Source organism: Osmerus eperlanus, chromosome 9, assembly GCF_963692335.1.
Source record: "Osmerus eperlanus chromosome 9, fOsmEpe2.1, whole genome shotgun sequence".
NCBI lineage: Eukaryota > Metazoa > Chordata > Actinopteri > Osmeriformes > Osmeridae > Osmerus > Osmerus eperlanus.
The window spans coordinates 13381477-13394115 of NC_085026.1; the positions used below are offsets into that span (position 1 = coordinate 13381477).

The following is a 12639-nucleotide window of genomic DNA, read 5'->3' on the forward strand; positions in this document are numbered from 1 at the left end:
TGTGGTGTCGTCACTGCTGAACTCAACCTTTTGTCTCCTTCCAGGATCTTCCGTCAGCCCCAAGGTCACCTGCTGCTGATCGGGGTGAGCGGAGCGGGCAAGACGACCCTGTCCCGCTTCGTGGCCTGGATGAACGGCCTCAGCGTCTACCAGATCAAGGTAGGCAGGGCTGGGAACACAGTTACCCAGGGTGCACTGCAACCGTGTAGAAGGACCGATGTTGGGGGATGGGGTAGACTAACACGTGGCACGTGACCAGATGTCTGACGAGAAGGGTTGGATGGTTGGAATGAGGATCTGACGTTTGAGTGTGTGTGTGCAGGTGCACAGGAAGTACACAGGCGAGGACTTTGACGAGGACCTGCGTACAGTGCTGCGTCGCTCTGGCTGTAAGAACGAGAAGATCGCCTTCATCATGGACGAGTCCAACGTGCTGGACTCTGGCTTCCTGGAGCGCATGAACACACTGCTGGCCAACGGAGAGGTAACGCACTCTGTCACGTGATGTCACACCTTATAGCAGATACGTCTCAACAACGGAACATTAGGCGCTACTTAGTACTCTATTGGAATGTGTTGTATTGAGTTCTACCATTGTATTCTAATGTACCTCTTCCTCTGTCCTCCCTCTCCTTTTCTCTCTCACACACTCTCTGTGTCTCTCTCTCTCTCCCTCACTCCTCTCCCCCAGGTGCCAGGGCTGTTTGAGGGCGATGAGTATGCCACCCTGATGACCCAGTGCAAGGAGGGGGCCCAGAAGGAGGGTCTGATGCTGGACACGCACGAGGAGCTGTACAAGTGGTTCACCAGTCAGGTGATCAGGAACCTGCACGTGGTGTTCACCATGAACCCCTCCTCAGAGGGCCTCAAGGACCGCGCCGCCACCTCCCCTGCCCTGTTCAACAGGTAAACCCCCACACACACACACACATGCAGTGTCACACACACACACACACACATACTCACACACAGTCACACACACGGTCTCATACACACACACGCACACAGTCTCATACACACACACACACACATACTCGTGCACACACACACACGGTCACCTGGTTCCACACCTATTCTCTAACCTAACGGAGGACCTCCTCAGGTGTGTGTTGAACTGGTTTGGAGACTGGTCCACGGAGGCTCTGTACCAGGTTGGGAAAGAGTTCACCAGCAAGATGGACCTGGAGAAGCCCAACTACAAGGTGCCAGACTACATGCCCATCGTGTACGACAAGCTGCCTCAGCCGCCCACTCACCGTGAGGCCATCGTCAACGGCTGCGTGTTCGTCCACCAGACGCTGCACCAGGTAGCGCCCTCACCCCCCCCCCCCCCCCCCCCCGCTCCTTTCACATCAACACGGACGGCTTGGTATTCACACCAGCCGCTTGGACCAAAGTGCTGAGCAAACACCAACATCTTTACACAAACACACACACACACACCTATCCTACAGCTGCAGTACCACCACATTCCTACAACGACGTCTCCTCACCGCTGTTCCTTCCGCCCCGTGTGTCCGTCCGTCCCCCCCCCCCCCCCGCAGGCTAACAACCGCCTGGCGAAGCGCGGCGGGCGCACCATGGCCATCACGCCCCGCCACTACCTGGACTTCATCAACCACTACGCCAACCTGTTCAACGAGAAGCGCAGCGAGCTGGAGGAGCAGCAGATGCACCTGAACGTCGGCCTGCGCAAGATCAAGGAGACGGTGGACCAGGTACAGCAGCTCCCTGCCCCGCCACGCCCCGCGCCAAGCCCAGACGCTCGTGTGGCTTAGCGTGCAGAGAAAGGTCGAGCGGTCGCCTCACAGCAATCCTTCCACTGACGGTCACTGGTCAGCTGTGTTGCTGATGCCTCAGTAGCATATAGGGGGAGAGGAAACGCAGTAGTCGGTTATCTAATACTCTAATACAGATTAGCATGGAAAAGGCCCAGAGTTAAGTTTTAAAAAATATATTATGTTTTTCTAATGCCCCGCTCCTCCCTCCTGTCCTCTGCGTTCTGATAGGTGGAGGAGCTACGTCGTGACCTGCGAATCAAGAGTCAGGAGCTGGAGGTGAAGAACGCGGCAGCCAATGACAAGCTGAAGAAGATGGTCAAAGACCAGCAGGAAGCAGAGAAGAAGAAGGTACACACACGCACACACACACACACACACACACCGCGGTACTTCCTGTCAGAACCACGGCAGATCTGTCCTCTCACACTTGGTTTGTGTGGTGATTCCAGGTGATGAGTCAGGAGATCCAGGAATCGGTGTACAAGCAACAGGAAAAGATCAAAGACAAACAGCTGAGTGTGAAGGAGGACCTGGACCAGGTGGAGCCTGCTGTCATAGAGGCCCAGAACGGTACAACAACCTCTCCCTTCTCACTCGCAACATTCCCACTGCCGCATGCCTCAGAGCACTATCACCTCCTTTTCAACATTCAGCTTTAATGTACAGATTGAGAAATATTGGTACGGCAACGATCCAATAACTGAACACAAAAAAGTAGTACAAAAAAAAAGCATGTATTGTTTGTTGTACAACGTCTGTTGTAACTTGCTGTTGAACGTTGACCATGGAGCAAGCGACAAGAGATCCTCACCTCTCGTTTCTCTTCCCTGAGATGAATTTCCTCCCTTTCTTGAATCTTTCCATTTTAAAACCCCAGGTTCTCCCTCAGTCTCCTGGACTTTACTGGCACCCATGAATTCTTCCTCCTTATCTGTCTGTTAACCTCTCTGCCCGTCTTTTCCTCACCTCCCCAACCACCTTCCTCTTCCTCCTCCTCCTCCTGCCCCGTGTGGCGGTGGTGGAGTGTAGCTGTGAAGTCCATTAAGAAGCAGCACCTGGTGGAGGTGCGCTCCATGGCCAACCCCCCCGGGGCTGTGAAGCTGGCTCTGGAGAGCATCTGCCTGCTCCTGGGGGAGAGCACCACGGACTGGAAGCAGATCCGCTCCATCATCATGAGGGAGAACTTCATCCCCACCATCGTCAACTTCTCAGCCGATGAGATCAGGTGAACACCCGCACCTAGTTGGTTCATATATTTAAAAAGTCTCTCTCCCCTCTCCTCCCCCTTCTTTCTCTCCATTTCTGCCCGTGTCTCCATCCTCTTTCCTTCATCCTGCCTCCTCCCCACCTCTACCTCACACCCCCCCCCCCCCTCCTAGCGGTGAGCTCTATAAAGAAGCAGCACCTGGTGGAGGTGCGCTCCATGACCAACCCCCCTGCGGCCGTCAAGCTGGCTCTAGAGTCCATCTGCCTCCTGCTGGGGGAGGAGACCAATGACTGGAAAAAGATCAGACAAGTTATTATCAGAGACAACTTCATCAGCAGCATAGTGAACTTCTCCTCAGAGGAAATGAGGTAGACTTCGCCTCGGCCCCCTGGCTTATGTACAAAGCCCCGGATGGCCCGTGATACATCAAATCAATCAACAAATTGATCGATTTTGCTGTTTTGATTACTGCTTGATTTGTAGGCTATCGATTTGGCCTTTGAGAAAAATCTTGATTGGATTGTCTTCTCTGCTGGTTCTAACTTGTTTGATTCTCTGTCTGGAATCATGGCACGCTGTCCAAACCTGATGAGCAGATGGCTTGTTGGAATCTCCAGCCATAGGAATATGATTAGTTTAGTTTTAAACAGTCTTGACAGAATAAGTCTTTGCTTTCTTACTCCACCTCAACATAATTTGAAATACATGACATCACTCTCTCCTTCCACCCCCTTCGTAACATCAAGAGACTGCCTGGACCCCTTTTCCTTTTCCACGTCGGGCGCAATTGTGATGATTGGTGAGCATGCGTACGGCTGTGCTGACCTCTCACCTCTACCCCTCCAGTGACTCCATCCGAGAGAAGATGAAGAAGAACTACATGTCCAACCCCAGCTACAACTACGAGCAGGTCAACCGCGCCTCCCTCGCCTGTGGACCCATGGTCAAATGGGCCATCGCCCAGGTAGGCAGCTGGACCATCTCATCCACTCCCCCAGACACCTGGGTATCGCCTCAGGGGTAGAGAACTTGAAGATCTACAATCCTTTCTGAAGGAAGAACATACTTGTTCCTGAACACCTGCCTGGCCACATAAATGTAGCTAAGCTTCACCCTGTAGAATTTTGGATATGTTGAAATTGACCCCCTAGTCCTAATATTAGTCCTACTGTAACACGGCCACTGAGTTAGCCTCTTGACATTGACCATCCTCCTCTCCCTCCCCTCTCCCAGCTGAACTATGCTGACATGCTGAAGCGCGTGGAGCCCCTGCGGAACGAGCTGCAGAAGCTGGAGGACGATGCCAAGGACAACAAGTCGAAGGCCGAGGAGGTGGAGCAGATGATCAGGGACCTGGAATCTTCCATCGCCCGCTACAAGGAGGAGTACGCCGTCCTCATCTCCGAGGCCCAGGCCATCAAGGCTGATCTGGCCGCGGTGGAGGCCAAGGTAACACACACCTGCACAGACACCCTCACACACATGCACACCTGCAAATACACACACACTCACACCTCATAGGCACGCACGTACACGCTATTACACCATCTTCATACCTTCACCCTCAGATCGTCAATCAGTCTGTGCATTTACCTGTCCAATCGAATCTTCACATATCGGTCGATCTCTCCATCTCTGGGTGTGTGCGAGTCTGACGTGTCGTTGTCCGCCAGGTGAACCGCAGCACGGCCCTGCTGAAGAGTCTGTCAGCGGAGAGAGAGCGCTGGGAGAAGACCAGCGAGACCTTCAAGAACCAGATGTCCACCATCGCTGGAGACTGCCTGCTCTCCGCTGCCTTCATCGCCTACGCGGGCTACTTCGAGCAGCAGATGAGACAGAACCTGTTCACCACCTGGTCCCACCACTTACAGCAGGCCAACGTACAGGTAGATACCCACCCTACCCTCCTGACTTCCCCTAGTGCCTCCACCTTGAACCTCTCTGGAGGGGTCGGTTTGTTTTTGTCTATCTAACACCCCCCCTGCTCCTCCTCCACAGTTCCGCACAGACATCGCCAGGACGGAGTATCTGTCCAACGCGGACGAGCGTCTCCGCTGGCAGGCCAGCTCCCTGCCCGCTGACGACCTGTGCACGGAGAACGCCATCATGCTGAAGAGGTTCAACAGGTCAGTGCGGACGCCGTAGTGGCTTCAGCAGTGTGAGGCTTTTCTGGAAGCTTCTCTTCTGAAAGGATATGTAACATGGATATTAAAGTGCCCAACTAGGTGTTGGAAGAGGGTATATGGACGCACACACACGATCTCACTGCCGTCATTAAACCTCCATGTCTCCCTTTCCTCAGGTACCCTCTGATCATTGACCCGTCAGGCCAGGCCACAGAGTTCATCATGAACGAGTACAAGGACAGGAAGATCACCCGGACCAGCTTCCTGGACGATGCCTTCCGCAAGAACCTGGAGAGTGCCCTGCGGTTCGGAAACCCCCTGCTGGTTCAGGTAACCCCTGACCTGGGGAGACCCTTTGTTCTTCAGACTGCCCTGTGTTTCATTTAACCGATACTTTGAGCGTCGATAACGTTTTTGACGTCTGAATATTCCTCCCCAGGACGTCGAGAGCTACGACCCCATCCTCAACCCCGTCCTCAACAGAGAGGTGCGAAGGACCGGAGGACGTGTCCTCATCACCCTCGGCGACCAGGACATCGACCTTTCACCATCCTTTGTCATCTTCCTGTCCACCCGAGATCCCACGGTGAGCGATTGGTCAACACTAAGACAACGTTGCACGTGACTGCTCGACACTAACGCAGCTTGAACATAGAGGCCCATGTGTTCCTGTGTTAACTGTGGTGAAGAAGGTCTCACACTGCTGTGTGTGTGGGTGTGGTGCAGGTGGAGTTCCCTCCAGACTTGTGTTCTCGCGTGACGTTCGTCAACTTCACGGTGACGCGCTCCAGTCTGCAGAGCCAGTGTCTCAACGAGGTGCTGAAGGCCGAGAGGCCCGACGTGGACGAGAAACGCTCCGACCTGCTCAAGCTGCAGGGTGAGGGGACACGCACGCGTCCTCACACGCTTACTCCTCACACACACACACACACACACACTCTTACTCCTCTCACACAAACACACACAGATATGTTCTTGCTCTCTGTCACTCTCCCTTGCGCGCACACAGTCACACTTCCTAAATATACTTCCTAACAAACCCGACCTCACCTCCAGGTGAATTCCAACTGCGTCTGCGCCAGCTGGAGAAATCCCTCCTGCAGGCCCTGAACGAGGTCAAGGGTCGCATCCTGGACGACGACACCATCATCACCACCCTGGAGAATCTGAAGAAGGAGGCGGCCGAGGTGACCAGGAAGGTGGAGGAGACGGACATCGTCATGGCCGAGGTGGAGGCTGTGTCACAGCAGTACATTCCCCTGGCCAGCGCCTGCAGCAGCATCTACTTCACCATGGAGTCCCTCAACCAGGTACTCACATGCACACACACACACACACGCATGCACACCTACACGTACACACACAACTTCACATACACACAACGTTACGAGCATACGCATGCACACTTGACCTCTCTTTCACGTGTACTGGTCAACTAACCTCTGACTTCCTGTCCTCCAGATGCACTTCCTGTACCAGTACTCTCTCCACTTCTTCCTGGACAGCTACCACACGGTGCTGTACGAGAACAGCAACCTGAAGGGGCTCACCGACCACACCCAGCGCCTGGCTATCGTCACCAAGGACCTCTTCCAGGTAACACACACGCACACCCTTTTGGAACATCAAGGTTCAGAAGATGATAGAGAGGGTTTAGTGGTCCCAACCCTGCGCGTGCTTTTGTGTGTGTGTGTGTGTGTGTGTGTAGGTGGCCTTTAACAGGGTGGCTCGAGGCATGCTGCATCAAGACCACATCACCTTCGCTATGCTGCTGGGTAGGATCAACCTCAAGGGCATTCCCAGGTAAGATACAGCAAGCGCACACTTAACAGTTAAGACCCACTGACACAACACAGTTATTCTATCTGAAAGTCATGTTGTTGATACCATCACCATGACATTTGTCTCCTGTCTAACTCTCCTGCCCCCCCGCCTCCCAGCGAGCCTCCGTATGATGCCGAGTTCCAGCACTACCTGCGTGGGAAGGAGATCGTGCTGACGGGGACGGCGGTGCCCAAGGTGAAGGGGCTGACCTCGGAGCAGAGCGAGGGCATGATCCGCCTCAGCCGCCTGGCCGCCTTCAAAGACCTGGTGGAAAAGGTCGAGGCTGACGAGGTACGAGGGGAGGGGGGAGGGGAGTATATAAAGACCTGATAGGAAAGATCCAGGCTGACAAGGTATGGACGGAGGGAAATGAGGGAAGTTGACTGGATGTCTCTTGATTGCAGCAATTCTTCATGTGGATCGAGAGCAACTCCCCAGAGCTGTCTGTTCCTTACCTGTGGGCTGAGGAGAAGCAGGCCAGTAAGTCTACATGGCAGCTGCATAGGACCATTATACACCTCTTGCACACACCTCTTTCATTTTTTTAAATCAAAATAAACATCTTCCATGGAATGTCACATTTCTAACCTTCCTGCCTACTACTTTCTGCTCAGCTACCATTGGCCAGGCGGTCCACCAGCTGCTGCTGATCCAGGCCTTCCGTCCCGACCGCCTGCTCGCCATGTCGCACATCTTCGTCTCCAAGGTGCTGGGGGAGACCTTCATGGCCATCATCGAGCAGCCGCTGGACCTGGCCAACATTGTGGACAACGAGGTAGACCTCGTAGAGCAGCTCAACGAGAGCAGCCCTGCTTCCTCCAGGTTCCAGGCAGTACTTTCACATCTTTCTTGGACTCACCCCGTGTGTGTGTGTGTCTGCAGGTGAAGCCCAGCACCCCAGTTCTGATGTGCTCCGTTCCTGGATACGACGCCAGCGGACTAGTCAGAGACCTGGCTGCCGAGCAGAGCAAACACATCACCTCCATCTCCATCGGTGAGAAGACCTTGATCTCTCACTCACTCACTCACTCACTGTGACTGGAGAAAATAATTGGATTCTAAACATGCATATATTTTTTTCCTACCCAGGTTCCGCTGAGGGCTTCAACAAAGCTGACCGAGACATCAACACTGCAGTCAAGTCTGGCAGGTGAGGACTGCTGGCAGCAAGGACAAGCTTGGAGCAGGCCAGACCGAGCCACAAACCTATGCGTAAACCTTGCGTGCGCTCGTGGTGAACCTGTGTGTGTGTGCTGCAGGTGGGTCATGTTGGAGAACGTCCACCTGGCTCCTGGCTGGCTGATGCAGCTGGAGAAGAAGCTGCACTCCATGCAGCCTCACGCCTGCTTCCGCCTCTTCCTCACCATGGAGATCAACCCCAAGGTCCGCCCTCTCTCCCCCCTCCTCCCCCGTACTACCTCTGCTCTCCAGCTCTCTGTTTCGGTTGTCTTTTCTCCATTCTGACTTTCCTCTTCCTCCCTCCAGGTACCGGTCAACTTGCTGAGGGCTGGTCGTATCTTCGTGTTCGAACCTCCTCCAGGCGTCAAGGCCAACATGCTCCGAACCTTCAGCAGCATCCCCGTGGCCCGCATGTGCAAGGTGCTCTCCTCTCTCTCTCTCTCTCACTCACACACACACACACACACACAATGAATAATGCACGTTATGACACACATCAGCCCTTTTTTTGTCCCGTCTCCTCTTGGTTGCCTGTAGTAACCCTCCTCCTCTCCTCCCCCAGGCTCCCAACGAGCGTGCTCGGCTCTACTTCCTGCTGGCCTGGTTCCATGCCGTGATCCAGGAGCGTCTCCGCTACGCCCCACTGGGCTGGTCCAAGAAGTACGAGTTTGGAGAGTCCGACCTGCGCTCCGCCTGCGACACGGTTGACACCTGGCTGGACGACACCGCTAAGGTCGGGCACTTAGTGCACCAGCTACACTCCAGGGCTAGGTCCAGGTCTTACATTTAGTCATTTAGCAGACACTCTTATCCAGAGCGACTTACAGTTAGTACAGGGACATTTCCCCGATGCAAGTAGGGTGAAGTGCCCTACCATAACGTCATTTTTGGCACAGGAGCCGGCTGGGAATTGAACCGGCAACCTTCTGATTAACAGCCCAATGAGGTCTTCTCCTCATCTGACCCTGGCTCTCCTCTCTCCTCACAGGGCCGTCAGAACATCTCCCCTGACAAGATCCCCTGGGCAGCCCTGAAGACCCTGATGGCCCAGTCCATCTACGGCGGCCGCATCGACAACGAGTTCGACCAGCGGCTGCTCAACACCTTCCTGGACCGCATCTTCACCACTAGAAGCTTTGACAGCGAGTTCAAACTAGCCTTCAAGGTGGACGGACACAAGGACATCAAAATGCCTGAGGGAATACGGTTAGTGGCTGGCCAGATTGGGGGAGCTGGGACAGTGCTGGACGGTACTGGGACAGTGAGGAAAATAATTTAGGCCTAAAACCACAACTTGTTCTTAGATATTCAATCTTATTAACAATTGTGTGTGTGTTTCAGGAGGGAGGAGTTCATGCACTGGGTGGAGATGCTTCCCGACACCCAGACGCCATCTTGGCTAGGGTTGCCTAGCAACGCGGAGAAGGTCCTGCTCACCACTCAGGGTACGCTTTGGCCAGTGGTCTCTTGTCGCCGACGCCGGGGGGCCATTTCCATCTGTGGGATTCTCTTTAGCAGTCCCATGACGGAGACTGCCTGCTCTCCCTCTTCCCTGTGTGGTTCCACCCCTTCCGTCTCATTTTCTCTCCCAGAGTAATAGATCTTCCTGGAGCTGGCGTCGAGCTTGGTGCAGAAGCTAGACGGCTGTGTCTTTTCTGTACCCATTGCCTCTCCTACGTGTGTGTGTGTGTGTACTCTAGCTTTAACAGATCTCTCCACAGCCTCCTCCATGCGGGCTGACAGGATGAGTACTATCTCTGGGTAGAGCATCTCCACTGCTGTCGCTCTGTCTTACTACCGAGTCAGAGCCTCGCGGCCTGTAGCCAGCGTTTACCAGGCAGTACTGTAGGACTGTGGTGATGAGGAGAGCGACGCAGGGCTGGGGGTGCTCGGCCCAGGGCAGGCTCAGGGGGGCGTGTCTGCGTCCTCACCCTCCAGCAGCTGTACTCTTCACATCCATCAGCCCGCTTCCCCCTGGTCCATCCCTGGTCCTGTCACCCTGTGTCCCTCATCCAACCCCCACCAACCCTGGTCCTCTCACTCTGATCCGACCCCCCCCACCCTCCCTGGTCCCGTCACCGTGGTCCAACTTCCACCGTCCCCACAGTCTGCCATCCTTCTCCCTGTCCTTCTCTCCCTCACTCTATCCTCACAGAGCTCTGGAACACTCTTCATTTTGTTTTTACATGTCTGCATGTGTCTGACGGTCTTTGATCCCTTCTGTTTGCAGTCTACCTGCCTGTGTGCCTGCTTGACAGGTCTACATTAAACACAGACAACCTTTCTTAGGATTATTAACTCGTTTGAAGGCGTTGCAACGCTTCGTGTACGTCGTCCACAATTAATTTCTTCTTCCTCCCCCCCCTCCCTCCCTTCAATGCACCACGGGCATGCGCCCTCCCCCACTTCCTCCTGCCTGCCTGGCTGTCTCCCCCTGCTGGCCGCCTCAGGCACGGACATGATGGGTAAGATGCTGAAAATGCAGATGTTGGAGGATGAGGACGACCTCGCCTACGAGACGGAGAAGAAGCAGAGGACCGCCTCGTCCTCGGACACCCAGCCGGCCTGGATGAGGACCATCCGCACCACCTCCAGCAACTGGCTGCAGCTCATCCCTGAGGCGGTCAACCCGCTCAAGCGCACTGTCGACAACATCAAGGTACTGCGGGGGGAGTGGGTCAGTCCTCTGTGTCTCCTGTAGCAGATGTAGGATGGGGGTCCGCTCACAGGAGATCAGAGACGCGTCTGGTTGGGGACGGGTACGTTTTGAAAGATGCTAACGAGCTTTCCCGTTCTCAGGACCCTCTGTTCCGCTTCTTCGAGCGCGAGGTGAAGATGGGCGGCCGCATGCTGCAGGAGGTGAGGCAGGACCTGACCGACGTGGTGCACGTCTGCGAGGGCAAGAAGAAGCAGACCAACGACCTCCGCACCCTCATCAATGACCTGGTCAAAGGTACACACATACACACCTTAATTCTCTACCACTGTAATTACACCCAAATGTACTCCCAATGGGGGGGGGGGGGCCGATCTGTGTTTGTGTCTGCATGTGTCCATATACCTATCCCATGTGCGTGTTTACTCCAGGCATCCTGCCTCGTGGCTGGTGCCGCTACACAGTGCCAGCCTCCCTGACTGTGATCCAGTGGGTGGCAGACTTCAGTGAGAGGATCAAGCAGCTGCAGCAGATCTCCCAGGGAGCCGCCAGCGGGGGGGCTAAGGAGCTCAAGGTACACAAACCTCTCAGGTCCCCAAACAAAACATGTACACCTGGTTGTTCTGACCTAATTTCCTCTCTCCTCTCTTCTTCTTCTCTGCTTGTGTCTTAACCTCTCCTCTCTGTCCTATTTTTTCTCCTCTACAGAACATTCACGTGTGCCTGGGCAGCCTGTTTGTACCTGAGGCCTACATCACAGCCACCCGTCAGTACGTGGCCCAGGCCAACAGCTGGTCCCTGGAGGAGCTCTGTCTGGAGGTCAACGTTACCACCGCCCAGGGAGCCGCCCTCGATGCCTGCAGCTTCGGCATCAAAGGTCAGATCATCATCATAGTCATCCAGCCATGTAGCAGAGGGCACAACTAGAGTCTGAGTCACTGTAAACATGAGTTTTACCATGGCTCTTTTAAGGAACTATCAACTCAATGAGTTTTAGTCTCAACCTTCAGTTACTGTTCTGTTGTTGTGAAGCTGACTCTTTCTGTTGTACCTGCCCGTCCCGTCCACGTCTTCCTCCTCCCAGGTCTGAAGCTGCAGGGGGCCACCTGCGCTAACAACAAGCTGTCCCTGTCCACCACCATCTCCACAGAGCTTCCCCTCACGCAGCTGCGCTGGATCAAACAGTGCAGCACTGAGAAGAGACACATGGTATGACCACAGCTCACTGGACATCCAGAGCCATCGGATGTTTCTGATTTTGTTTGATTGATGCATTATAATGAACTAATGTGGAAGTACATTCACTATGCCTATTTATGGCACAAATCTGTATCACTGATGATTCTCATTGTTTCTCTCCCAGGTGACTTTGCCAGTGTACCTGAACTTCACCAGAGCGGACCTTATTTTCACTGTGGACTTCGACATCGCCACCAAGGAGGACCCCCACAACTTCTACGAGCGCGGGGTGGCTGTCCTCTGCAACGAATAGACATGACACACCCCAGAATACAGTGGAGAATCCATATTATCTCTATAATCTCCTCTGTTGATCATTAGTAACCTGTTGTGTGTAGTCTAGTCCATTTAGAACGTATTCTGTAATGTGGTCTAATCTGAGTCGTAGTTTAGTGGAGTCATTTAACTGGAAGTTTTGCATGTATCCATTGGTAGTGTTGTAGGAAGTTTTCTGGAAGGTCTGAGAATGTGGTCAGGTGGTCTGTGAATGGAAAGGAGGATGGGTTTGATAAAGGAAGGCAGAAGTGTTTTTTATGAAGGAATTTGTATGTTTTTATGAAGGAAAATAACATATGTATCAAGTTAATAACATGGAAAATAAAATGCACCAATGACTCATACAGTAGT

General features: G+C 53.9%; 1 protein-coding gene across 1 annotated transcript in view; it reads left to right on the plus strand.

Annotated features, from left to right (window-relative positions):
• Positions 1–12630, plus strand: part of dync1h1 (dynein, cytoplasmic 1, heavy chain 1) — a 30267-nt gene extending 17637 nt beyond the window's left edge. Inside the window, exons 44-77 of the mRNA XM_062468656.1 lie at positions 45–159; positions 323–484; positions 692–906; positions 1103–1307; positions 1545–1718; positions 2010–2129; positions 2231–2351; positions 2811–3006; positions 3835–3952; positions 4222–4437; positions 4662–4874; positions 4987–5114; positions 5291–5444; positions 5554–5700; positions 5841–5991; positions 6171–6424; positions 6576–6710; positions 6823–6917; positions 7055–7229; positions 7343–7418; positions 7553–7713; positions 7821–7932; positions 8028–8088; positions 8198–8321; positions 8424–8537; positions 8680–8850; positions 9106–9323; positions 9459–9562; positions 10568–10776; positions 10917–11070; positions 11205–11347; positions 11482–11650; positions 11858–11982; positions 12137–12630. Of these exons, the coding sequence (XP_062324640.1) occupies positions 45–159; positions 323–484; positions 692–906; positions 1103–1307; positions 1545–1718; positions 2010–2129; positions 2231–2351; positions 2811–3006; positions 3835–3952; positions 4222–4437; positions 4662–4874; positions 4987–5114; positions 5291–5444; positions 5554–5700; positions 5841–5991; positions 6171–6424; positions 6576–6710; positions 6823–6917; positions 7055–7229; positions 7343–7418; positions 7553–7713; positions 7821–7932; positions 8028–8088; positions 8198–8321; positions 8424–8537; positions 8680–8850; positions 9106–9323; positions 9459–9562; positions 10568–10776; positions 10917–11070; positions 11205–11347; positions 11482–11650; positions 11858–11982; positions 12137–12265 (5164 nt within the window). The 3' untranslated portion in view covers positions 12266–12630. The remainder of the gene's footprint in view (positions 1–44; positions 160–322; positions 485–691; positions 907–1102; positions 1308–1544; positions 1719–2009; positions 2130–2230; positions 2352–2810; positions 3007–3834; positions 3953–4221; positions 4438–4661; positions 4875–4986; positions 5115–5290; positions 5445–5553; positions 5701–5840; positions 5992–6170; positions 6425–6575; positions 6711–6822; positions 6918–7054; positions 7230–7342; positions 7419–7552; positions 7714–7820; positions 7933–8027; positions 8089–8197; positions 8322–8423; positions 8538–8679; positions 8851–9105; positions 9324–9458; positions 9563–10567; positions 10777–10916; positions 11071–11204; positions 11348–11481; positions 11651–11857; positions 11983–12136) is intronic.
• The last annotated feature ends 9 nt before the right edge of the window (positions 12631–12639 follow it).